Below are 26,276 nucleotides of genomic sequence, written 5' to 3' on the forward strand. Positions count from 1 at the left end.
ACTAAACGAGGTTGAAGGGGGACTTTTTTGTGTGTTTTTTTTCCTCTTTTTTTTTTTGTTATAGTTACTTCAAGTAACACAGCTTGCTTCATATAAATAAGTTAAAACATCTATTTTTTTTTTCAAGACAAAGCCATTCAGGACAAAGAGATGAACAGAAAGCAGATCTACTTATACAGGCGCTATAATGGCAATAAACAGGCTCATGATTAAAAGATGAATTAGGGCAACAAGAACAGGGCTTCTTCACAGAAGGAACACAAGGGAGTTTCAGAAAGTCACCTTAGTACTGACACTACGCGGGATCCGCTAATACTGCTCAGTACTTTAAACGCTCAAATACTCAGGGGCGGAAGGCCCCTCCCGCCGCCGCCATGCTCATGCTTTTCAGCTTATTATCTTTTTTCCACTTCATTCTCCGGTTTTGGAACCAGATTTTAATTTGTCTCTCGGAGAGGCAAAGAGCATGTGCTATTTCAATCCTTCTTCGGCGGGTCAGGTAGCGGTTGAAGTGGAACTCCTTCTCCAGCTCCAGGGTCTGGTAGCGCGTGTAGGCCGTCCGGGCCCTTTTGCCTTCCGGGCCGCCTATGTTGTCTGCAACAGAAAAGTCAGCGATTTAGCCACCAACTCCTCAGCCCCTGGTTACCCAAGTCAGCTGGACGAGCCAGGGCTCCTGAGCAAGGAACAGGGGAGAAAAAGCTCAACAAGTCCTCTCTCCTCACCCGCCCACCCCTCCCGAATTTCCTTCCCTCTTCCTTTCTAGAGAGAAAACAATACAATTTGGACTCTGGGAACAATCGGCCCATCTGAGGCTGGAGCCGCGTCCCGAAGGATCGCCCGGCTTTCCTTCACCCCTCTCCTGCCCTCTGGCCCTGCCCCTGGCACCCCGAGGCGGGGAACAGCCCTCCCAGGCAGCCCACCTCTCAGAAACCCACGGAAGCCAGGCCCTTTCCTGAGCGTCCAAGTGGCCTCCAGGTCACCCTCCCTTAAAGTTCCAGCCCCGCGAGCCGCCTTCTGTTCCAGCCTGCACGCTTGGGGCGCCTGCTTTCTTTTTCTTCCCTTTCCTGCTGTCCCTTCTGCTCCCAAACTTCAGAATCCCGCCGGCTCTCGCCTCGATTATTCCCCCCCAAGCCCCTTTTCGGGGACTCTAATTAGTAACGCTGTTTCCCCAGCGTAGCCCTCCTCATAAATTATCCGTCCTGACAAGCCCGATTCACGGCCCCTACTGCCATCCTCTACCTCTCTGCGCCCTGCTCGGCTGGCTTGACCCGGGAGCGCGTTCCGAGGCGCTGGGGTTCGATATGGCATTTTTCCTTTTCCCCCCGTTGCACCGTCTAAACTTGCTTGGCCAGCGGCCCTTCTCCACCACCCCCCTCCCCATTTGCGAGCGCTGGGCGCTGCAGAGAAGAGAAGGTGAAAGGAGGGAAGCACGGGAAGGAGAACGGCGGGGAGAGACTCCACAGGGCTGGGAGAGGCGAGACCAGGAGAGAGATGGGGAGAGAGGGCGGTAAAGGAGAGAGGGGGGACCGAAAGCCGCGCCCCCGCGGCCGCGTGGATTTAGAAAAAGGCTGGCTTTACCATGACTTATGTGCAGCTTGCGCATCCAGGGGTAGATCTGGGGTTGGGCGGGCGGCGCCGGGCTCGGCTCGCTCTGCGCGCTCGCCTGCTCGCTGCTGGCGGGGGCGTCCTCCTCGGCTCCGGACGCCGTGCCAACCCCCTCTCTGCTGCTGATGTGGGTGCTGCCGGCGTTGGCCGAGGCGCCGCTGGAGTTGCCCAGGGAGTTTTTCCCGCCGTGGTGGCTGTCGCTGCCGGGCGAGGGGGCCACGGCGGAGCAGGGCAGCGGGTCGGGCGGAGGCGAGTGCGTGGACGTGGCCGGCTGGCTGTACCTGGGCTCGGCAGGCGCCGCGCTGGCGCCGGCCGCGTAGCTGCGGGCGCGCTCCCCGGAGCCAAAGTGGCCGGAGCCGGAGCGGCCGACGCTGAGATCCATGCCATTGTAGCCGTAGCCGTACCTGCCGGAGTGCATGCTCGCCGAGTCCCTGAATTGCTCGCTCACGGAACTATGATCTCCATAATTATGCAACTGGTAGTCCGGGCCATTTGGATAGCGACCGCAAAATGAGTTTACAAAATAAGAGCTCATTTGTTTTTTGATATGTGTGCTTGATTTGTGGCTCGCGGTCGTTTGTGCGTCTATAGCACCCTTGCACAATTTATGATGAATTATGGAAATGACTGGGACATGTACTTGGTTCCCTCCTACGTAGGCACCCAAATATGGGGTACGACTTCGAATCACGTGCTTTTGTTGTCCAGTCGTAAATCCTGCCTGATGACCTCTAGAGGTAAACTCGTGCACTAATGGGGGAGTTGGGTGGAGGCAAGAGGGGTGGCGCGCGCGCCCCAGGCGCGTGCCCGCCACCCGCCGCCGCCGTTCAGTCGGACTCGAGCGCCACCCGCTGGAGGCAGGGCGCATCGCTCCGCTTCCGACCGAGGGCTGCAAGGGCCGGGGTCGAATTGAGGTTACAGCCCATTATGGCAAAATTATTGCATTTCCCTCGCAGTTCCATTAGGATGTACCAATTGTGAGGCCGTCAGCTGCCGATCGCGCGCCCGGCGAGGATGCAGAGGATTGGGGGGAGACGGTGACTTGGATTTTATTTACAACAACTTTATTTCCCCGCTGTGCAGCCCCTCTTATTTTTGTGTTGAGGTTGGGGTCGGTTTTGCCCGTCGTGCCGGCAGCTCTGAAATTTGAAAATACAGATATCACCTTCGGGGAAGGGGGGAGGCCATTTAGCCAATTGGAGAAATAAATCCTGCCCGCAGCAGCAGCTACAATTACGGCTCTGTTTTTTTTGTGTGAGTGCATGAGGGACAGTGTCCCTGCCGCTCTTAAATGACAGGCGTCTATTAAAGATAGCTTTTGTGTAGTGTTTCTCCGAGGCGAGGTCAAATTCCATACACTTTTATAACCGGAGTCGATTTTTCTTTCGTGCAAATATGGTTTTCGTGTCATTAGTTCGCTATTTGATTTGCTTTAAGTATCCAGCCTGGAGAATCTTCACCACCAGGTCCCTTTCCTCGAGCCAGCCGGGCCCCAATTCGGAGGGTTCTCGGTGAACCCAGCGAGTGGGCCCAGGCTCCCCGCAGCCACAGAAGCTGTTTGGGGGCTGGGAATCCGTGGGCCGAGTTATTAGGGTCTTGCTTAGATCTCCAGGAGTAAAATGAGGGTGCTAATGGAAGCATTTCGTGTTAGTGCCTAGGATCTTCGTAGTTATTTTCCTGGGTCCTGAAAGACGAAAGTGAATCACGAATGTAGCCGAAAGGCATGGAGGGTACTTCCCGCTGGAGGCTGACAGTCGCAGGCACCCCTGGCACATTTGGAAACCAGGACTCTTGCCGTTCCCATGGCCCTGGGCCCCCTCCTTAAGTCCTGAAAGCTACTCTCTGGTGGCTGCGCAGGCACTGTCGGAGGCGGGGATCCGGGATCCGGAGCTGGAGACTTCGGGAGCCCAGTCTCTCCCGGGGCTGTAAAGTTCCACCCGCGCTCAGGTTGGGTCGGCTCAGCTGAGGCTGCTTCTCTTCCACGGACGGTCGCGCGCGGGGCCGAGAGACAAGGCTGTCTCAGGGCCCCCTTTGTTCCTCACGCTTCTTCCTGTCTAGGGGCGGCCTGGGATGCCACCAAAGTGCTGGGGCCCCAGCCTTTATGCCCCCTCTTTCCAGTGGCCGGAGTCGATTTGGTGGTGCCCTCCGGGACTTGGTGGCGAGGGACCGAGGCGAAAACGCCCAGGCACCAAAAGGGGCTCGGCCCAGATTCTTTCCTCTCCAGCAACCCCGCGTCCCGAGCTCAGGGGCGCGCAAAGGCGCTAGCACAAGAGCCGGGGACGAATTCGGGGCGCGCCCTGGGATCCGAAGCCGGCTAGGGCAGCCTTGGAGAGCGGGACCGTGTGTGCAGTGCGCCCCGCTCCACCGCTGAGATTGGCTGTGTGTGGGATTTTGTGTGTGTGTGAGAAATAAATGCTCAGGCGTTTGCAAAGCTCCCGGCTCCCCTGAAGCTGCAGAAGCCCCCCGGATGGGGGCAGGCGGGGGAGAAAAGTTGGGGAGCAGGCGAAGGCAAGGGGGCAAAGCCGAGGGAGGTTGCGGTGCTGGCCTGGTCCCTGCCCAGGCGTCTACTCGCCCGCCTTTGCCTCAGCGTCCTCCCCGCTGGGCTGTGTGGAATTGATGAGTTTATTTTCCTTTTTCCACTTCATGCGGCGGTTCTGGAACCAGATCTTGATCTGGCGCTCGGTGAGGCAGAGCGCGTTGGCGATCTCAATGCGGCGGCGCCGCGTCAGGTAGCGGTTGAAGTGGAACTCCTTCTCCAGCTCCAGCGTCTGGTAGCGCGTGTAGGTCTGGCGGCCTCGGCGCCCGTGACTTCCATACACGGCACCTGCGGGCAGAAATGGCCGGGCGCCAGTGAGCCAGGAGGATCCCGGCCGCCGAACCAGTCAGACCCGCGCCCCGCGCCCCTGGCCTCTAAGCTGGAAACCACCCCTCTCCACTCCAGCCTCTTTCGCTGTGTCTAAGGCCGAAAGCGGGAAGGATGGGAGAAGATTATTTCATACCAAGCGAGATGTTTTCCACCTAAGACAACCTGAAGTGAGAACTTACTGTTTTTGAAAAATCTGCTCTGCAAGAAAACCATTACAGGCAAAAAGAATAGAATGAGCATTCTTAATTCAGGGTACCTGGGTCGTGTTTTTGTGGGGGTGCAGAGCTTGTGTCTGGAAGTGATGGGTGTGGAGCCCTGTGAGTAGGGTAGACACTCGGAACTCACACACGAATCTCTGTGAAGGTGTTACTGTGGCCAGACACGTCAGGACTCAACATGTTTTTTGGAAAATGAAAACTGGTCAGCCCTCTCAAATCTTTGCAAACGCCCCCAAATTGTATGGCCCTTCTGCAAAATGCAGAGCTCCTTTGGAAAAAAAAAAAAACAAAACAAAACAGCACAAGGCTTTTAAAGCAAAACACTAGAAGCTTAAAAATCTGCACTGGGTTCTGTCCTAGGATTCTCTGTTGAGTTTTTGGAAACCAGAGGCAAAGGGATGGAGCTATGGGCCATCTGGGGTTTCTGGAAATGTAGGACTGTGATGGGCTATCTGTTCTGGTGCCAAAGGAACCCAAGGTTGGGGGGCTCCCTCCAGGCTGGGTGTGTGAGACTCAGGCAGGGCCTCAAAAGGAGGCAGAAGTTGGCTAAGAGTGAGCAGTTGAGTGGAAGGGGGAGGAGGGAAGGGAGGAGAAAGAGGAAAAAAAAATCCTGAGGCTGGGGATGTGGCCCTCCAAGGCTTTGGGGAGACACTAGAAGAGGCCAAGTGAGAGCCTCTAACTACATGGGGTTTTGAAGGGCAGAAAGGAGAGGGATTGGGGGTGAAGGGGAATGATCAGTGATGGGTGCAGAAGGCCATCTTCTACTTGGGGATCTGTGCAGGGTGTTTCCAGGGGGAAGTGTGGGCAGGCACTCCCTCCCCTCCAGCCTCACTCTCTGTTCAGGTTGCCCCTGTCACAGGGTCTCACGTAGGGTGGCAGTGACCCCTCTCGATCCCCTAGGGTGTCACCTTACATGGACACCAGTGCCGTGCCTTCACTCTGCCACAGCTTGATTGCCTCAGTGGGAATGGGTTAGTTTTCTTTTTTCTTTCTTTTTCTTTAATCTCTTAAAAAAGCCAAAGAAACTTTGTTCATTCTTTCCTCCTTTCTTTCCATTTCCTCTTTCTAATTTCCGTCTCCTCCTTCCTTCCTTCTTTCCCTGCCCCCTTCCCCCTCTCCCTCCACTCTCTTGGGGGGGCTGCGGGGAAATGCCTTACCCGCGCAGGAGTTCATCCGCTGCATCCAGGGGTAAACAGGGCTCGTGTACTTCCGGTCGGTGCCTTCGTCATGGAGGGCTTTGCCCGGCACGCTGCTGCTGTCGGGTTTGTACTGCTGCTCGGGAGAAAAGTGCAGGTAGTCCCCGGGGCCCCTCTGCTTGCCACTGCCTGAGGGCGAGGCGCCACTGAGGTCCTTATCAGAATAGAAACACGAGGCCCCGTACTCGTAGGACGCCCGGTTGCAGGCCAGGACCGAGTTGGACTGTTGGTAGAAACAAGGTGAGGTGTACGTCTTGTCCGGGAGGCTCGACGCCCCGTACGAGGCCGGGAAGGGCCTCAGCGCGTCATAGCCAGCCGGGTAGAGGGGCAGCTGGCCCAAGAAGGAGTCCTGGCCGCTGGGCAGGCTCCCGGGGAAAGTGGGATTCACAAAATAGGAACTCATTTGCGCGCCCCTCTGCAGGACTGTGATTTGTTGTGTATTAGTACATCTGGCTATAACTATTAGTAGTCATCGAACTGGTTTGTTTCTGGATGGCCGAACGCCAAAAGCGACAGCAGCAAATCGCACCAGCTGACGCGGCGGCGGCCAATGGGAGCGAGCGCTGGAGCCCGCTCCCCGGGGACCGCGGCGACCGAGGCAGCAAAGTTACAAACAGCCCCCAGCCCGCCCGCCCGCCGCCCGCCCGGCAGATTAATGGGCGCGCACAGCCAGCCGGCCCGGCTCTCTTTCCGAACGCCAGCGGCGGGCACGGCCCGGGCAGGGGCGTGCGAATCAGGCCGGGGTAGGGGCACTAGAGTCCGGGCCGCCGCAAAGGCCCCGCCAGGCCCGCTCCCTCCTCCTCCCCTTCTTGCCTTTTCGGATTTTGCTGGTTTTTCTTTCCAAACAGGAAACCTGACAGCCCCGCGCTGGGAGGGGCGGTGACCACGACGGCTTAGCTCCCGGCCGGCTTGCCCGCCCCGCAGGGCCCTGAGCGTGCCCCTCCCTCTGCACTCCCCCGCCCGTGGGTGCGGGTTCCGGGACTGAAGAAGGGGGCCTGAGAAACCAGGCCTTCACGCCCAGCTCCTCACTCCTGCGTCTTAGGAATCCGTGCATCCCTTCCCTCTTTCCTTCCCACTCCCACCAAGGGCCTGGGCCTCGCTACCGCCTGGAGCCGAAGGCTCACCTCGAGCTGACCAGATCGCGGCTAAACGTCTTCCCCTGGCAGCCCCATCCGCCCACATACAACACGTCTCCTTTGAGTCCAGACGGGCTCCCCTCCAATGGCCAACGACCGCCTGGCCTCAAAGCACCCCACGAGCTGTGCGTCCCCGTACCGCCTTTGAACCCAGGAATCCAGAGGCCAGAAACCACTGGTTTCAACAAGAAAGGGACCTACAGGGGAGTGGCCTGGAGACTGAGCTTCGAAGCAAAACGGGGGAACCTGCTCCCCTCACCCAGCCCTTGGGACTCGTCCTCTCAACACCCGAAGTGCTCAGAGCTGAGACAGATCCAGATGTGGAATATCTGTCCTCTTTCTGGAGGCACGGCATCCCAAGGTCCCTGCCGAGCCAGGCATAGAGGGCAGCTGGGACGTCCCAAAGGCTGTGGGGTAATTGATGTGCTTGGTTTCTGGGGTGCCCGACAGCCCGCACTTTCCTGGGGTGTACCCTCTCCCCTGCCTTTCCTGGGACTGCTGGGGGCCTGCCGGTTGCAGTTGCCCCAGTGCCGGGAACAGTTGCCTCACGGGCTCCAGGAATCGTCTGCATTGCTTTTGCCGTTGTCACAGGCCTGGCCTTTCCCAGACAGGAGGTGAAAAGCGTGTCCCTGGCTGCCCTTGCTTGATAGGTGTGCCTTGGAGATAGTTGACTTTTACAGCACATGGATCAATCTCATTTTGTAAAACGTGATATCTTTCCAATGGCATTTTTACAACTGTATTTGTTGGGCTTGTAAAACCCTTGAATTAGCTTTAAAATCCTCAATTCTGTGGAGGCTGAAGAAAGACTATTTATACAATTTGGTTGAATTTCCGGAGGACGTTTCTAAGATCTGTAAAACTCTGATGAATGCAGGCTGATGGGGTTCAGGACTTGGGGGTGGCAATGCCCTCCTGGAATCTGACAACGACTTCCTTAATCTCCTCCTTGCTTTTTGATTTTTTTTTTTGCCCCTGCCCTCACTTCCCTCAAAGGGAGAAAACTGGGAAAGGACTGGGCTAAGGGTGGCCTCCACAGAACCTAGCAAGCACCCTAGAAAGTGGCTGTTGCCCACGCGATGGGGTCTACACCCAGAAGCCTTCTCCCTGTGCCCCAATCAATCCACGCTGGGAAAGTTTCTCCTTTGCATATGTAAAAAGGGCCTGGCAGGAGATGAGAGAATGTAACATTTCCCTGGAATTTCTTCAGGGAATGGACCCGATAGGTGAAAATGAAAACTCAAGTAAAAAATTTTAAAGGGAACTATTTTTTTTAAGGCTATGTCCAAAGAAAATCATGTTTGAGTTATTGTTTCCTACACAAGACCATCAGATGACAGTGACGTCAAGCAAATTATTACTATATAAGACAAAAATAACTGTTGGGAGATGCTGAGAAATGTTTACATTTATAATTTCTGCTTCATACCTCCAGGTCTCACACAGCATTGGGAGTGATGGCAGTTGACTACATATACTACTATTGTTATTATTTGTTATGGTTTGACTTAGATTCTTGATCTAATAATTACCCCCCAGACAATGACAGAATTTGATTTCTCAGCTAAGAGCCAAAAACCATTGTGTTTCTAGCTTCTATAGGCAGTGAGACAGAAAAAAATAAATTAAATTGAAATCTCCAGGTGTTAGCCAAGGCTGGTACATATCAGGTTGGCAACGGCCCAATTTATTTCTCCAACCAGCTTTAGGTGCATATGTATATATATATATATATATATATAGAGAGAGAGAGAGAGAGAGAGAGAGAGAGAGGGGGGCACACACACACACTCAGGCAAGAATAGGAGCCCCAGACGCTGGAGGGAGCCTCTCCTGGGATAGTGAGAATGGCTATCAGGACTCTCTCTTCTAGGTCAAAGCCACAGAGAAGGTCTACTTACCTTTCAGCTGCTCTTCAAGGGGGACTGGATGGTGAGCAGGGCCCCACAGTCCGCCCTTTCTCTGGGCTGCCCACTCGACCTCCACCAGCTTGGAGGGCGGCCCGCCGGTGTGTGGGGTGGACCTTGAGGGCCACCCGGGCCGCCTGGATCTGTAGCCCAGGCCAGAGCCCATAGCATACAGGTGCGGCCTCTGCCTGTCAGAGGCCCTCGCCTGACGCCAAAGCCCGCCTTCCTTGCCATAGCCAATCCTCCTCAGGGCCAGCCAGGCCTGCAGGCCTCGGGGCCAGGAATGGTCTCTCCGATTTGAAAATCCCAAAGCGGGCGCCTTCCCCGAACCAGCGTGCGCCCCGGGGACGCCTTGGGACGCGCAGTTTGGACAGAAGCAGCCATAACGTGCCAGGCCGCCTGTGCAACCAGTCTCCATGGCGCTGGGGGTAGGGGGAGGACCCGAGTCTAGTCGGGCTTCCAGCTCCTATCAGGGGTGGCCAAGGCGGGGGAGGTTCCCGACAGGCCCTGGGAGGCCGCCCCTCAGGTCCTCCCTTGCCCCCCTCTGCTCGGCCTGCTTGGGAATCTCTGAGGGGCCCGCGCAGCAGTCGCGCCAGGCTGCACGACGCGGGGCTGCGGCTGGCGTCGGTCCCGGCGACGGCCACAGCGTGGCAGCAGCGAGCGCCCAGCGCGGTCGCAATAAATAATCTGCCCGCGGCAGCCGCAGTCAGGCAGCCCGCGGCCCTGCGACGCAAACGCGCAGCTTTATCCGCCCTGAGTGCACCCACAGCGCCGGTGGACGTCCCAAACATCTACAGCCCCTTCTTAATTTTCTAATGCACACCAAGGTATTATCTTAAGGTGGAAAAACAACAACAACGACCAGAACCACAGAACAAACAAAAAGAACTCGAGCCCAGAACCTCAGGATCGTTTCTGGTCGCAGTCCCAGGAAGCTCCCGGGGCAAATCTGGCCGACGCGCACCCAGGCCAAGCAACGGTCTGTGCCACCGCTCCACATAAAGTCAGTGCCCACGGTACCCTCCGTGCCTCCCGGGCGGCTTCACAGTCCCCTCCCGGCTCGCGGAAAGTGGGGCGCGCGGTCGGCGGCCCGCTGCGCCGATGTGGGGGTGGTGGGGTCCCCCTATCGCCCAGACGCGGTTTGCGTCCTTCTTTCAACCTTAGCTGCGGGCCCCTGCCACTCTCAATAACACCAGTACATTCTCTGCACCGAAACTTCCCGCCAAGCAACACCCAGCCAATTAACCCCATCCTCTCCTCCAACACAGAGTTCCACCCACGCACCTAGTCCCTCTCCCCGCGCTTCAGACACATCTGTCATCGGAAAACCGCGTGAAAGGAAGCAGGCAATCAGCAGAAGAACCTGGCCGAATTAGTAAGTTTTTGTTTGTTTGGTTTTTTTCCCCCTCATTCTACCTTTCTCTCCAGAAACCGAGTCCCTCAGAATAGAAGGTGCTGTGTTGACACTAATAAAAAAGCAGGTCGATTAATTCACTTTGCCCTCACCTCTTCCCACCTCCCCAGGTCGGGAACTGTCTTCAATTGTTGGGAAATTCAACCGAGCCAACTGGGTCATGAATGAAAAAAAAAAAATCCAAACCCGGGAGACTGGCAAGGAACGCGGAGGGCAGGGCCACTTCTTTTTGGGCTCGGCAAGGTCGCTGGGGAAGAGGGGAGAGACCTCAGTGCTCCTGCCCCATGCCAGGGCGCTGTGCCACTGAAAGGAGGCTGGCATTCACTGCCATGGTGAGCAAGAGAGAGGAGAGTGTGTGTGTGTGTGTGTGTGTGTGTGTGTGCGCGCGCGCGCGCGGGCACGTGTGAAGGGGGGCAAGTGTGAACGGTGAGTGTGGGCGAGGGTGAGTATGCCCCTCTTCAAAGCCGCCCTAGTGCCCTCTCCCACCGCCGCCGGCGCCGGCTGCCATCTCACCACCTTTGCTCCTGTCTCCCCACATGTCTCACCTTCAGATGGCGGCTCCCAGAAGCTCCTGCCCCTCTGACAGCTGTCGCTTGGGCAGCCGGGGAGACGAATTGTCCTCCTTCCTGGTGCCAGAGGACGCAGGAAATTAGCCAGGTTGCGAGTTGCGAAGCGGCCGCCGCGGCGCCGGGAACTGGACGCGCCCCACCTCCAGCGGGAGCGGCCGGGCCGGGCCGGGCCGGGGCCTCGTCTCGCTCGCCATCGCCGGACAAAGCGCAGCCAAGCCCGGCTGGAAGGCAGAGCTCCGAAGCAGGCAGGACGGAGCGGAGCAAAAGAATGCGGCTCTATTCTCGCAAGGGAAATTATAAAAAAGTTCATGTTCACGGTTCCCATCCACATGACCGACAGCGGCCAATGGAAGGGCCGAACAACTCATAAAGTTGTATTGCAAAGTTGTAAATTTTCATAAACAACAACGGATTTATGACCCTTTCCCCATCACTAAGAGGAGGCAGCTCTTACACCGGCGCCATCTTACCACCGAGGCTGCCCCGACTTGGGGACGCAGGTTTTACAAACCCAGTTGGGCCGGGTTTTATTAAAAGAGCAAGAAGAAGCGGGCCCAACCTAGGCAGGAGGCTGGAGTCGAGGTCTTCGCCCGCCGAGCTCAGGCTATTCTGCGCTGTCCCCATCTCCCTTCGCCCCTTACGCAGACCCTCATCCTTCCCCGCACCCGGACGCCCCCGCCAAGGCTCCGCAGCCAGGGGGTCTGCGGTCCCTGCCCCTTCCTCTACCCCTCAGTTGCAGTGCTGTGCCCAGGCGCCCTTGCTTTGCCTGAATGCAGGGTGGGAGGGGGGCTGCGTCAAAGGGCCTGAATCCCACCTCCTAGCATGGGGCTGGGTTCATGGAAAATTCAGGATCATTGGCAGGGTAATACCCCTTCCCAAGCCCACCCCACAGCAGTAGGGGAAAGGGTGGATTTTGGATTTGCTCGCGGAATTTATGGGTTTTTAGAGAGATTCATAGACTATAATGTATCTACCGAAGATTCCGTTTTCTAGAGATCCGGGAGATGTTTGTGCACACACGCAAAACCAAGACAAAAATCTCCAGAGAAATGCACATGTACAATTATAGACACAAACACACACACTCAATTATGGACACAGAAATACATAAAATTATGGATTCCTGTAGTAATACACACATACATAAAAATGCACATACAAAAGAGGTACACACGCACCTATACAAATCCACACAAAAAGGGACCTGCCACACATAAACACCAAACCATGGACACTCAACACCTGGACGTTATTCATCCTTCCATGTTTGCTTCCCCAAGACCCCTTTGGGCATGCAGACATACCCAGGGCTTGCTCTCCAGCCATGGTCACCTCTCTTTCCCAGGCCCCCCTAGATAAAGCAGTCCATGTTTCTTTGTCACCAAGCATCTTTATTTTTCTGTTACATAAAACACGGTTAGCTGGGCAAGACAGGAAGCATGCCTTCCCATTCCTGGAACCCCAAGCTAAAGCCTAAAGGGACAAGGGGGGACGCAGGACAACACAAGAGATGAAGGGCATTGAGAAGGGCATTAGCCCTCCCCACCAGCTATAAAGTTAGCTCAAGACAACACACCATGCTACAAAGTCACCCCATTAACACATCCTTCCCAAGTCAAGACATTGCCTTACAAATGACCTCCAAGACTATATAAATGACAAAAAAAAATCTTGTTCAAATATACAATATTTGCTATTGTAGGAAAAGTCAGGGTGTACATATTCAACATGGCTGGACAGTAGGACATGGGGCCAGGGGAGGTGCAGGAGGCTGGGAGCATCTCTGCAGTCCTACTAAGCAAAGCTAACCCAGAGGTCTGCAGCTAGCTTGGGAGTGCTCCCCTCCAGAAGTGGGAGTAAAGGGCCTGAACTTGGGGTGCCCAGACCAGAGATGGAGGGATTCTAGGTTGCAGCACTTAGAATGCTTTGGAATAAATATATTATTTTTCAATTTAAATAGAAGCCAATACCCTGGTCCCCGGACCCCAGCGTCTTCTCAGTGCAGCCTCAGGGACCCCAAAGGCTGCTGGGCAGAAGCAAGAGGGGCCTGGCCGAGGAAGGGGCCGGCACTAGGTAGCAGGCGAGCCAGTGAGCACAAAATAGGTAGTTTGGGGCGAGTAGGTAGTACTGAGAAAATCAGGTCCTTGTCGGTATGGGGGAGGTGCTGGGTGTCTGCCAGTGTTGGGACGCGTCTGGGCTTCCTGGGAGTGGAGGCCTACTGGGGACTGGGCCCATAGGTAGTTTGGGGTTGCCTCTGGCCGAGGCCTGTGCTAGGTAGTATTTTAGCCGTGCCAGTGCAGAACTGGGCGGCCGGGGTTGGGAGAGTGTCTGCTGGGAGTCCTTGGGGCAGAGGGATCCCCAAGGGGACCCAGTCTAGGCGGCTGCTTAGTCCAGAAAAGGTGGGAGCTGGGATAGGTAATGGGGTAGATGGGTGCAGGTTGGGGATTGTTGTTTTTGTTTTTGTTTTTGTTTTTCACGTTTTCTTTTTATTTTTTCCACTTTTGTAAATAAATTCAGTGAGTCTCTAAAGACGCTTTCCCGACTGTCTGGTGCAGCCAGGGCCCCTACTCGGCCCCTCATTCCTCTTCCTCGTCGTCTTCCTCTTCGTCGTCTTCGTCCTCATCGTCGGCCTTGTCCGTGGCGGCGGCGGTGGCGGTGGCGGCGGCGGCGGCGGCGGGCACTGCGCCCTCGGGGGCTGCGGCGGCCGGACCCTCATCTTTATGCTCTTTCTTCCACTTCATGCGGCGGTTCTGGAACCAGATCTTGATCTGGCGCTCGGTGAGGCAGAGCGCATGGGCGATCTCGATGCGGCGGCGCCGCGTCAGGTAGCGGTTGAAGTGGAACTCCTTCTCCAGCTCCAGCGTCTGGTAGCGCGTGTAGGTCTGGCGGCCCCGCTTCCTGTCGGGCCCTGGAAGCAGACATGTGGACACACGGACACACGGACAGTTTAGCCAACACAGACACAAGACAGTGCATTAGCCAGACCGCTATGCCAGAGCCTGCACCTTTCTCCCAGCGCTAGCCCGGGCGCGCGTCCCCCTCCGCCCGCGCCCCGGGACGGAGCTGGGGGAGGAGCGGGAGTGTTAGCGGAAGACCCCAACTGCGGTGCCAGACGCGCAGGCAGCTCTGTGAGGAGGCTAGGCGCAGAATCCCAACTTTACAACCGCCCTTTCCAGCCGGCTAGGCTTCCACAATGTCCTGCTTCCCCCTGACAAAGGGAAATTGTAAATATAGAGTGTGGGCAAGTGGGAGACGCTGCGCTTTTGCCATTCAAAGGAGAGCTGGACCGCTTCCCCCCCCCCGCCTCTTGCTAGGCAAGTGGGTGACCATCGGGCGGTCCGCTCTCCAGGGGCGCCTTTCCTCCCTAGAAGACCGCGCCCCCCCATCCCCGGAACTTCCTAGGGCACTCCGACCCCCTGTCTCCGCTCTGGTTCCCCACCCCGCCTTTAAATGGCCCCTGGCACTGGGGCGTTAGAGGGGCCCAGATGAAGGGTTTGGCTCTTCCTCTTTTGAGAAAGAAAAGCCAGGCTGAAAGGAAAAGGAGGAGGGAGGGAGAGAAGAAAGGGAGAGAGAAAGAGAGAAAGAGAGAATAGCGAGCAAAATGTTAAAATTCCAAGGCAAATGGAGTTAAATAAATTTACGAGGATCGAACCCATTAATTGGGTCATAAAAAGTTTTATGAGCCTCATTTACATACAATGCTACGGGCTCTCCACGCTATGGCGCCTCGACTCTAATTAAAACCAGAAAGGCAGCGCCGCCAGGAGTCACGGGGCCGCCGGCTCCCAGTCGCCTCTCTCGGCTCTCCGCGCTCCCCAGCCCCGCGCTCCCTTCTGCCTGTCCGTCCGCCCACCCACCCGGCCCGCCTAGCTGCTGCGCCTACCTGAAGACCGCATCCAGGGGTAGATGCGGAAATTGGCCTCGGCCGGGCCGTGCAGCGCGCCTTCGTCCGCCTTGTCGCAAGCGCCTTTGGCGAGGTCACTGCAGAGCCCGGGGATGTTTTGGTCGTAGGAGGCGCAGGGCAGGTTGCCGTAGGCGTCGGCGCCCAGGCCGTAGCCGGACGCGAAGGGGCTCTGATAGAGGGGGCTGTTGACATTGTACAAGCCCGGTACGGTCGAAGCGAAGGCGCCGGCGCCGGCCCCGTAGCCGCTTCTCTGCGAGTTGGGCGCAAAGGAGCAAGAAGTCGGCTCGGCATTTTGGAACAGAGAAGCCCCCGCCGTATATTTGCTAAAAAGCGCGTTCACATAATACGAAGAACTCATAATTTTGACCTGTGATTTGTTGTCCGGCAGCTTTCAGTGTCGGTTTTACGAGGTAGCGTGATATATGATAACATTACACCCCCAGATTTACACCAAACCCCATTTTCTTTTGGACCGAGCTCGCCGCAGCACGTGACCGCCCACATGACCGCCTCCGCCAATCTCAGCAGCCCTCACAGGTGGTCTCGCTCCGCGGGGCCAGCGGCAGCCTAGAATGGAAGGGGAAGAGGCTCAAATATGTGGTCAACGAATCTGCCCGCGCCTGGCCCGCCTGGCGCGTCCCGCGGGAAAAGGACCCCGAGGCTCCGTGCGAGCGCTCAGTCCACCACAACCTGGACGCCTAGTCTGCAGAGGCCGCGCGGGGTCGGCCCAGCACAGCCTCCTTTTTGCCTATCACTGAACTCTGGACCAAGCCTTCGGGCCCTCCCTACCCCCGTCCTGTCCACTGACCCAGCCTAGGGAGGGTCTCTGCGCAGTGCGCACCCGCCCGCCCTACAGCAGCCCACGGGCAAGTCTCAGCTCTGGGCAGATGGGTTCTTTGCCCGCGTCCCCCCACCCGCCCCCCACGCCCAGGTCCACTGGGCGATAGGCCGGCTTAGACTCTGATCCAGATGGGGCCGGCGCAGTGTCGCTTCCAGCTGCAGTGAGAACGCCACCGCAAGCTGGAACCATGTGGTTCGAATAAAGTCAACGTCTCCCAGCTTCCTTTCCTTAATCGGCAGCACACTGTTTATCCGCCTTAAAGGAAGCAGTGAAATATTTATCTATTGATGAGCCTCATTTGCCAACAGATTTATTAACATGGGGTTCCCCTCCCTCCTTCTGGACACCGCTGTCCTGGCAGGGTACGTGCATTCGCTCCAGGGCACCTGGCTGGTCTCTGGCAGCTTAAGAAACAGCTGGTTACTCTTTTGTCCTCCCTGCAACCTCTGGTTCCCCCTGGTTCAAGGGGAACCAAGTCTCTTTCCCCAAGGTTGGAGGAACCTTGGGCCCCACACCTTTCCAGGTACTCCTAGCGCTGGGACTGTTCTGGAAGACGGCACGGGGGGGCCACCCATGGGCCTCTGCCAGCTCCTCAAGGGCTTGAGTGCCTGGGAACAAGCAATACATACTGTAGAGCCAGTTTGGAAAGGAGAGAGGGGGTCCAGGTGCCTGGGGACTTCAGCCCACTCTGGATTTCCATTTCTTTTGGAGACCACCAAAACAAATAAGAGGACCCCTCTCAAATGGCCACCCAGACTCTGGTGTCTTCACATTTGCAAGACTGGCTCACAGAGAGCGGAGCACACAATAGTCTCCCTCCCTCCCGTCAGGTCCCCAACGCATGGAGCTTACCTTTCCAAGCCTCCAACCCCTGCTCAGGGTTGGACCAGCCGAAGTCCCTGCTGCCCACCGCTCGGTGGAGTGTGGTGGGGCAAACCCTTCCCCTAAACGCCTCATAAACTGCTCAGGCCTCGCTGGAAGCCCAGCCGGCAGGTCAGTATGCCTTTTACTGCTCAGCTCGATTGCACACCATAAACCCGACCTCACAATGGAATTGCCCCGGAAATTCTCCTCTAAATTATAGAGTTTGGTTCCTTGTGTACAAAGCACTTCCCATCACTTTCAGAGAGTCCAGGCCGCCCCCCGTTCACTGCACCCTCTCAGGGGGTCCCAGGAGCACAAAAGGCAACCAGAGGGTCCAGACCCGGATGCAGTGGAGTCCCAGCTCCTGCCTAATGGACTGCCCAGGGGAGTGGGTGGGGAGGCAGGGGCTGTCCGGGCAGGTGGGCGCCTGCTGGTTTCCCCTGGGGGTACAAGGGCTGTGGGGGGGGGCAATATCCGGGGATGCCCTTTTTGAAGCATCAGGATGATAGCGTGTCTGGATTGGAGAACGGAGGATGTAACACGGGAAGGGAAGAAACATCAAATATTCCAAATAGCATTGCTTTCTGGCAGGAAATAAAAACATAAGAAAGTTAAAGGAAGACGAAGCAAGCAAGAAAGCTAGGAGATCAAAGAGGCGGAATTAGACAGCTTTAGACCAATAAATTGTTCCTCGGGTGACACAGAGCAAGATGCAAAGAGAAAGACCGGGCCCCGCCGCCGCCGCCGCCGTCTGTCTAGACTCGGGCGGCTGGAGCGGCAGACAGCGATGGCGTTTAGAGTAAAACCTGCCCTGAAGTGAGATGACCCAGACCGAGTGGGGAGAGATTTCAGGGAGCGCGGGAAGGAACGCCAGAGGGCTGAGAGCCCACGCCACAAGCTCATCCCTGCTCAGCGCAGGTCCGGCGCAGGTCCAAACGGTCCTGGCAGGACGCGCTGCCCCTCGGCTGGGGCCAAGGAGAATCCAGATACCGCCGGCAAGGCCTTGGCCTTTCTGGGCCCAAGTCAGCCACCTGGGCCGAGTCCCGCGGGTGCAGAATTTTTTCTTTCGTTTCCGGGCTCCTCTCTCTCCTCCTGCCTTCTGGGGCAGGGTTTTAAAACGGAAAGGCCAAAGTCAGGCTTTCAGTAAGGGCCCCTTAATCGCGTGTTCTCCAGCCATTGGTTTCCTACTTATTTGGCTGAAAAGACACAAATGCACTGGGTTATATGTGATAATATTCACAGAAATACTCCTTGACGCTCGGCCTGGAGCGGGCACGTGTAGGTGGGTTTCTCATCAGCCGAGCTGTCTTTACAAAAAAGCATTTTTTTCCCCCTCACCGCTCTCATGGAGCTGGGTTCCTCCCTACCAGACAGAATGTATTTCCCTTGCTTCTTGTTCCCGAATCGTCCTCAATATTTAAATCCAGCTAAGAATGTTAAGGCCAGCCCTGGGGTTGCGAAGGGAGCCTGTCTCAGGTCCGGTGGCTGGCGATTTGCGTGTCTGAACGTTTCCACCCGCGCCCCTCGGGCGAGCTGCGCATCGGTTCTTCATCCACTGAGCAATCCCTGGTCGCGGCGCGGGGACAAATCCATCCCCGACGAGTGCAAACGAGCTGGGGCTGACGCGGGGGGGTTTTGTTTGCGCGGCTAACAGGGAAGCGCTTCCCAGGCAGCCGAGCGGGAGAGCCGCCTCCCAGCCACCAGCCGGCCAAGGGCAAGAAAGGCCCCGCGTGGCTGTCCGTGAGGCCTCTGAGATCTCGACCGGCCGGCACCTACCTGGGGCCTCCATACTCGGTGGAGAGAAGCGGTGGCCACCGATCTGCTCCTTCGCCATTTATTTGTAGTTACATAAATCGAGCTTTGTATCTGCAGCTTGGCTACATGGCCACGGGCGGCTCTCGGGGAAGCTATAAAACCCTTCTTACAATCGGATGCTGTGAAATACTGTGTATTATAGGAGGAAAGATAATGAGGGCGTGTGTCTTCAATACCAACGTGTGTATATAAATGGAGAAACAGAGAGGAGAGGGACGGCCGGGAGGGAGGAAGGGAGGAAGAGAGAGAAGGAGAGAGAAACGCTCAGGAGATCTGTCAGCCAAAATCCAGTCGCCAGTTTTACAGCGTGTACCGCGCGGAGATGCAGGTTGTAAACATTTTGTGGGCTTGGCAGAGACTATTACAACCCAAATAAATACACCGCGTGGCGTGTTCACAGGGCTCCGGGGTGCTTCGAAGTGTTTGTTCTCTGTTTGCTTTGCGTGTTCCCTCTGAAAGCATTCTGCACCAAGGGCTGATCCTCGCACCCGCAACTCGTGGCCGCCTCCTGGAAGGTTCCGGGGCGTGTTCCCCGCCCAGGGTCCGGGATAGGCTGGGCCTAGATTGGGGTCCCCTCCCTCCTCCTCGCCTCCTGAGCAGGGGAAACCGGAGTAGCCTAAGCAGCTCCACTGCCAAAAAAAAAAAAAAAAAAAAAAAAAAATCCGGTGGCGAGAGAAACCAAGAGCAGCTTTCACGACGTGAGCTCCCATTCTGGAGCTAGGATATGTTGTTATAATTATTTTAAATATTGCATTTATTTTAGAACAATCAAAACAGTTCCCGGTGTGCCTGCTCCCAGGGATTCCCCATCCCGCGCAACTTAACCGCTAAACCCACACTGGAAAGTCACCAGAATGCCTCCCCCCCTCCCCATATCCAGCCGCCAAATTTTATTGTCACTTATGCAGCCCGGGTCCTGGGGTCCTGGCTCTCCTGCGGGTGCTGGGTCACAGGGCTTTGTACCAGGGCGCAGCGTTAGGGAGCCTCCCCGGCCGCCGCCGGGCCCTTGGCCAAGGTATGCGCCCTGTGCACACCCTCTGGGGGGGGGGGTCACCGAGTCCCGGGGCTGTAGGCCTTAGTCCTTGTGTCTGTCCGCTGGTCAGCCGGGCTTTCCGAGCGTTGCGCTGCCCCGAGGCTTGTCCGGGGCTGGGGACGATGACCCTAGAACCACCCCCGCGCCTGGAGCGATAGCCCCGCAGCCGCGGGACGGCTGCAGCCACGCAGCGACAGGCCTCCGGAATCCGGGAAAGGAACAGGGGAGGGAACGGTGCAGGTCCGGCGAGCCCCACCGCTTGCTTGTTTCCCAGCGAGGTTTCCGGCCCGGCGTGAGCAGCACAGAAAATATACGACCGCAGTTCATTCAAATCTGGGGCTCCCATTCGAGAAAGGCTAGCGTCAAGTCGACATCTTAGGAACTTCCCAGGGTTACGGCGGCGGGAGATGGCGGCGCGGGCTCCTCTTGCGTGGAGCCATACTGCCATCTGCTGGCCGAATCTGGGCACTGCAGCCCCAGCAGCGCGGCCTGAACTTCGTCCGCTGGCGCCGCGGGCCGGGCACCCTACCCCAAAGCTGGGCGAGGGCCCTGTCCCTGGGGAGTGTGCATGGAGCCCGGAATCTACGCTGCCGAGAGGGCAGTGCCCATAAAAGAGCTGTTTCCGCAGCCGCTTTATCGGCTGCAGACAGAGCAAACAAATGAAAGGGCTTTGGTGGAAAATCTTAATTGGGGCTGGACAGTTGTAAACTAATTAAGGGCCGAATTCCAGACAGTTCGCAGACCCGGCCTTTATGGCACACCCTTAACTGCCCATTCTTTGAAGTTCCTTCTGTCTGCAACAACAGAGGGCGTCCCAACCTGGCGGCGGGGTGGGGGTGGGGGCGTGAGGGGAAGCCCCATCCTCCGGCTCCCTGGTTCCCCCTTTACGCATCAGAACACAGATAACTTTCCAGAAGTCTCGGGGTGGTGGGGGGAGGGCGGGGAGAGCGAGAAAAGAATGGGGGGAGACTAGGCTGAACCCTCTGGCCACATCTATAAGGCGCTTGGGCCTCCGAAGTTGGAGCCGTTCCCCCCGCAGCCTTTTACACCCCATAAACGGTAACAGCCCTCATTTTCTTTTATGGCGCTTCAGGCTCGTCGGCTGCCTAGGCCCTGCCTCTGTCAGGACTTGTGCTTGGGAGGGGAGCGTAGGGCAGGTCCCAGAATCCCCTGGGCCAGCTTGACAGGACGCGGAGGTGCGGGGGCGCAAGGCTTGGGTCCCCTGAGGGCCCCCAAATGTCTGTCCTGGCGGCCGCGTCGGGGCAGTCGGGCTCCTGTTTCCCTCCTCGGAGACTCCTCAGGAGGCAGGCCCTTCAGCTCTCGGTCCTGCCCTCCCGTTCCTTGCCCCCCCCCCCACAATGCCAGGGGAAGGCTCCAGGAGTCTCAGTGGACCACGGCTGCGGAAATTTCTCGGGGCGCCCGGAGCAAAGAGTGGCCTTTCACTGCTACTGGACAAAGATACTGGGATTGCAGCCCAGCCCCTCAGAGGCCTCTGGGCCTCCCGGCCAAAGGGACAGGTCAAAACCAGGAGCCGGGCCTCGCCTCCCCTTGTTTCCTAGCCTTCCTCGGTTGCTTGCGCCGCCCGGCAGCTGGCCCCAGTGGGAGCGAAGCCCAGCAGGTTCCCGCTCTAAAAGCCGGCCAGAGGTAAAACCGGGGTTCTGTCCTCCTCCACCCCAGTCCGGCCCGGCCCCACCCAGAGACTCTCCCCCACGCTCCCCTGTCCCAGAGAAGAAGGTGCAACGAGCTGACCCGCAATAAATAGAAAAGAATCAATATATTTTATTTGGCAAAAAGTTAAATATCTCAACACAACAATTTGGTCAGTAGGCCTTGAGGTAACTATTGCAAAATATACAGTGTATGTTGAGCCCGATGGAGACCCCAGATTCATCAAGGATACAAATCTACAGTAGCCCAATGGCGGTTTCATAGTGTATAATTTATTATCAATAAAATTAACTCCATTACAATAAGCATTCATTTTCCCCCCGACTAAAATTAAATGTAAACCATAGGTAGTAACCTTCTGCACATATGTATAGCTCCGAATTTCCTCCATGTTCATCCGGTGCAAGAACAATATGCAAGCTTGTCTGATTAATTTTTCTTTAATATGTGGATTATATATACAATGGATAAGACAGGTCTATAGAGTATGTAGAGACTAAAATGCCCGCATTTCAAAAGAGGAGAAAACCCATGAATCTGTGCATCCTGGAGAACACTTTTTCTTTCTTTTAAAATTTTATTTCACTGGGAAATCCTTACAGCTAGCTTACAATCAAAGGTTAACAGCCTAGTTATACAGAAGACATATTTCACTACCGAGAGCTATACTCTATGCAACTGTTTTTCTCCCTCATCAACAACCTGAGTTGAAATTGAATTTTCTAGCTTTCACAATCACAACGGGTGCGTCACCCAGCACAGAAGTTTGAGTCACAAAACATAATCACCACAATAAAACACAGTGTTCAAGTATCTGGGCAGATCGCTCTGCCGCACAAAGAGCAAATTAAATTAACTACACAGACTAAAAACTATACAGCTCGCCATCAACAGTTGTGCATTACAAAAAGGTAGTTTTTTTTGTTTGTTTGTTTGTTTGAAGTCAGGAACAGGTAGATTTTTAAAAATATATATACAAGCTAGCACACACAGCCATCAGCACTAATGCTCTCCCCCCCACACACACCTTTTTTTCCTCTTATAGAAAATGGAAAGCTTACAATACCTCCTCCTTGAAAGCGGCAGGCTGAGGAACCAGCCTGAGCCGGGTCTGCCAGGGGGAGATGAGGCCTGGAGTTTAGAGCCGCTTTGTGCGGGGTGGTGGAGGCTGGGGTGGGATGGGGGTGGGAGAAGGGGACAACGGGCAGTCCTTTCTCTTTCTCTCTAGCTCGCGCTCTCTTTTCTAAATGAACTCCAGTCGAATCACTCGTCTTTTGCTCGGTCCTTGTTGATTTTCTTCATTTTCATCCTGCGGTTCTGGAACCAGATCTTGACCTGCCTCTCGGTGAGGTTGAGCAGTCGGGCCACCTCGTACCTGCGGTCCCTGGTGAGGTACATGTTGAACAGAAACTCTTTCTCCAGTTCCAGCGTTTGGTGTTTCGTGTAGGGACAGCGCTTCTTGCGCGTGGAGCGCGCGTGGAGCCAGTTGGCAGCCGGGTTGCCTGCGAGGGAGACAGACGGGATTTAGGAGGAGGAGAGGCACTACCCACCCCCCTCTGCTGGGGGCCAGGGAACCTCCTCGGGTCTCCCGCCAAAGTGCCGGGCGCTGCTGAATTGGTTAGGGAAGGCTGCCGGACCTCCGACACAATGGAACGGTGGCAGACAGACAGAGGAACGGTCACTTACAATTGCACGCAGTAAAACCTCAGCTTCCCCCTCCCTTCAGAGGCCCTCTTTTCTCTTCCTCTGCCCTCCTGTCCTTTTCCTCTCCTTCCCACCCTCTGCACTTAGGGCAAAGAGTGAAATTTGGAAATACATCTTCCTCTTGCCAGGCAGGGCGAAACCACCCTGCCCTGTGTTCGTGCAGCATTAATATTCTCTTCTCCCTCTCACTAACACACGCGCGAGCGCTCTCTCTCGCCTTCCCCACCTTTCCTTCTACTTCCCCCACTCCTTTGACCTCTCTGGAAGGCCGTGAGAGCTGGGCAGCCGGCCTGGCGCCCCTAGGCGCCCCGAGGGCGTTGATCACTTCTCCACTTTATTTGAATAATCTTGCACGGGGACCCTCGTGGCCCGGTCTCCTACAGCCTCATCTTGGGCAGGATTTACGCCGCCACTGGCTGAAGGCAAGAAGTGGAAGGAATCGGCCGTCTTCTCCAGCGTCTAGGCTGCAGTTGCTGCCGCCGCTCCAGGACATCTAGCCGCACAAAAGATTCTCTCTGCCGAGCTGCTTTCGAAGAACGGCCCAAAGTATTGCTGTCCTGGTACCGGGCAGCCAGGAAGAGGGGCTGCTGGTCTTGGCTCGGCCAGCAGCGCCCGCCCCGCCCTCCTCTCTCTCTCTCTCTCTCTCTCTCTCTCTCTCTCTCTCTCTCTCTCTCGGCGGCAGCCGCCTCCCCTCCCCCCGAAACCCGGCGACCAGCTTGTCATTGCTCCCTGGACTTGGGGCCTCATCCGAGGCATCCTAAACAGCAACTTCTGGTTCCCGGCCCCTGCTCAAGAGGCTCCCAGCGCAGGCGAAGACAGGCTCAAGAGAAAGCTGAAGGGCTGGCAGATCCTGGTGGCCGGCGTGGAGGCGGCGGCCGGCCTGAAGGGAGGAGACACTTACTGGGATCGATGGGGGGCTTGTCTCCGCCGCTCTCATTCTCAGCATTGTTTTCGGAGAAGGCGCCTTCACTGGGCTGTTTTTCTCTATCAACTGGAGGAGAACCACAAGCATAGTCAGTCAGGGACAAAGTGTGAGTGTCAAGCGTGGGACAGTCACCCCTTCTGGCGGACAGTGGTTCAGGTTTAATGCCATAAGGCCGGCTGGAGGGCAAGCCCGCGAAGGAGAGCGCGCCGGGCGTGGGCTCCAGCCAGGAGCGCATGTACCTGCCGTCCGGCGCCGCCGCCGCCACGGGCGCCTGGGGGTGCACGTAGGGGTGGTGGTGGTGGTGGTGATACACTGCAGTGGGCACCGCGTTGGCGCCCGCCGCGTGCACCGGGTTCCACGAGGCGCCGAACACCGCCGCCTTGGACTGGAAGCTGCACGGACTGAAGTCGGGGTGCTCCGCCAGCGCGGTGGCCTGCCGGGGAGGCTGACCCAGGGCCCCGGGCGCGTAGCGGCCCGCGCCCAGCTCGTCCGCAGCGTCGGCGCCCAGCAGGAACGAGTCCACGTAGTAGTTGCCCAGGGCCCCGGTGGTGGCCATCGCTGTGCCCCGCGCCTGGCCGGTCGGCCCGACCCGCGGAAATTATGAAACTGCAGATTTCATGTAACAACTTGGTGGCACCGGGGGGGGGGGAAGTACAGTCACCTAATAAGTTGCCGGCGCCCGCGCCCCCATTGGCCGCGCGCGTCACGTGCCCGCCCGGCAGAACAATAACGCGTAAATCACTCCGCACGCTATTAATGGCCCGGTGTTTTGCAGTCATAATTTTTATAGCAAAAGCCATATGTTTTTATGCAAAGGGATCGCGGCGCTCCACGATCGGGTTTGTTTTAATTGTGGCCAACGAAGATTAAAAGATCAAATCTGGCCTTGCCTCTGTACTCTCCTCCCCTCCCACCGCCACCACCAGACACACACTTCTTAAGCGGACTATTTTATATCACAATTAATCACGCCATCAGCAAGGCGCGGGTCCCGCGTGCGAGTGCGGCCAGTGGAGCCCCTCACATAAAATTAGACAATAATTGAAGCCATAAAAAAGCAGCCAAATCGCATTCTCGCTCTACTGTATTTAAATCTATATTTATGATATTTCATAAGGAGTTATTGTTTCAGAAGCCACACAGGCTGGTGGGAAGTTGGGAACGACCAACAGATTCGTTTGCTTCGCCGTGGCTCCCAGCTGTAAAAATTTACGAGGACTTGGAAAGGTTAAATTAGACTGTTGTGTTTGGTTGGCGAGCTCCCTGTAAATAATTCCTGCAGTCCCCGGAGATGCGAGCTTACCCCGGGCCGGCCGCGAAAAGTCAAATTCAACGCAGTATCCGTCCCAATCGAGCCACCGCCGCCCCTGCCCGAGCGCTCTGGGCAGGGACAGGCCTCTGAGTGGGGCACCGCCTATTGTGGGGCCCTGAAATCTGCCCGATTGGATCTCAGGGCGCTCGGGCAGCTCCCAAATTTGCCGCTGCGCCTCCAGCGAGCGCCCCACCGAGGAGCGGCCAGCTGTCCGCGAGGCCAAGGGTTGCAGGGCCTGGTTGTGCCGCGGGGTTCGCTCCCAACCCCGCACCCCCGCTCCCTGCTTGTTGTCAGCCGGGAATCAGGATCCCCAGGCAGACGCAGCAGGCGACCCAACACTGTGCCCCGACCTCGAAGGCCCTCACGCTGAGCTCTTCAGGCTTTGTCGCACTCCCCAAACCCGAGCTGCGAAAAAAACACGAGGCAGCCTCAGTGGAAGGAGAGATCGGCTTTGGAGAAGGTAGTGCCTCCAATGAGACCGCGCGGCTCCAGTAGCTGGGAGGCCCGCACCAGAGCGGCTGGCCTCGGGGCCCAGTATGAATTCTTCAGGGTTCGCTCCTTCCTTCCTTCCTTCCTTCCTTCCTTCCTTCCTTCCTTCCTTCCTGGCCACTGTCCGGGTTCCCCCCTCGGTTTCCACCAGGCCAGAGGACTCTGCAGAGTCACAAGGCCCAAAGCTAGGCAGGCCACGGCAGCTCAAGTCCAGGGCTAGAAATTAAAACGGGGAGGGGCACGGGGCATTGACTTTAATCCCATCCTTTAGCTTGGCCAAATTGAGGAAGGTATTTCTCACCCCTTAGAGTCTTTAAGGGGTAAATTAAAAGGCCTCTGCCTCTGTTAGTTGGAAGAAAATACCCACCCCCAAATCCGAACGGAAAGCAGCGACTCCTAAAAACGGGGTAATTAAATTCACGTGTGAACACTGTGCCTGCAAGAGTGTGTTTCTCATTAACCCACTTCCCTGGCGGCGAGGGCAAGCGGCGAGGGCGCTTCCATCCCCTTTTCTGCCTTCATTCTCCCCAACAGTTCCAGTGATCCTCCCCCAAACCCTGTACATCCCTGTCCCTAACGGGGACCCTCAAATGCCAGGCTCTGCCTCGGGGCGAGGCTGAGACGCCAGGCGGAGACCAACTGGGTGCCCCTTTATCCGCCCGCGCCGGAAGAGGGAAGTGGCCGACACAGTGAACTCCGACGTGGCTGGTCCTGGTCGCCTCAGCCTCCTCCCCCCTAATATTTTCCTTTCCCTGTAAATTCCTCCGCGTTATCCCCACCCCCACCGCGGCCCGGTGTGTCCCAAATATC

The 26,276-nt window shown here is 56.8% G+C and overlaps 4 protein-coding genes across 4 annotated transcripts; all 4 read right to left on the minus strand.

The window, feature by feature from the left end:
* Window positions 1-328: 328 nt before the first annotated feature.
* On the minus strand, window positions 329-2,157 carry HOXA5 (homeobox A5). Its single transcript, XM_047096058.1, has 2 exons — window positions 1,579-2,157; window positions 329-594 (listed from the first exon to the last, which is right to left on the minus strand). The coding sequence occupies exons 1-2, from the start codon at window positions 2,138-2,140 to the stop codon at window positions 344-346; spliced, it is 813 nt and encodes a 270-aa protein (XP_046952014.1). The 5' UTR covers window positions 2,141-2,157; the 3' UTR covers window positions 329-343.
* Window positions 2,158-4,169: 2,012 nt separating this feature from the next.
* HOXA6 (homeobox A6) lies at window positions 4,170-6,288 on the minus strand. Its single transcript, XM_047096203.1, has 2 exons — window positions 5,847-6,288; window positions 4,170-4,429 (listed from the first exon to the last, which is right to left on the minus strand). Exons 1-2 carry the CDS (start codon window positions 6,286-6,288, stop codon window positions 4,170-4,172), a joined length of 702 nt encoding a protein of 233 aa, XP_046952159.1.
* Window positions 6,289-12,299: 6,011 nt separating this feature from the next.
* Window positions 12,300-15,244, minus strand: HOXA7 (homeobox A7). The gene is made up of 2 exons (XM_047096007.1): window positions 14,795-15,244; window positions 12,300-13,819 (listed from the first exon to the last, which is right to left on the minus strand). The coding sequence occupies exons 1-2, from the start codon at window positions 15,171-15,173 to the stop codon at window positions 13,488-13,490; spliced, it is 711 nt and encodes a 236-aa protein (XP_046951963.1). The 5' UTR covers window positions 15,174-15,244; the 3' UTR covers window positions 12,300-13,487.
* A 6,922-nt stretch (window positions 15,245-22,166) lies between these two features.
* On the minus strand, window positions 22,167-24,290 carry HOXA9 (homeobox A9). The gene is made up of 2 exons (XM_047097423.1): window positions 23,642-24,290; window positions 22,167-22,538 (listed from the first exon to the last, which is right to left on the minus strand). The coding sequence occupies exons 1-2, from the start codon at window positions 24,219-24,221 to the stop codon at window positions 22,300-22,302; spliced, it is 819 nt and encodes a 272-aa protein (XP_046953379.1). The 5' UTR covers window positions 24,222-24,290; the 3' UTR covers window positions 22,167-22,299.
* Between the last annotated feature and the right edge of the window lie 1,986 nt (window positions 24,291-26,276).

This window comes from Lynx rufus, unplaced genomic scaffold, assembly GCF_022079265.1.
Source record: "Lynx rufus isolate CCGP_SWC_20201006 ecotype Redwood Valley unplaced genomic scaffold, mLynRuf1.p SCAF_4, whole genome shotgun sequence".
Classification (NCBI taxonomy): domain Eukaryota; kingdom Metazoa; phylum Chordata; class Mammalia; order Carnivora; family Felidae; genus Lynx; species Lynx rufus.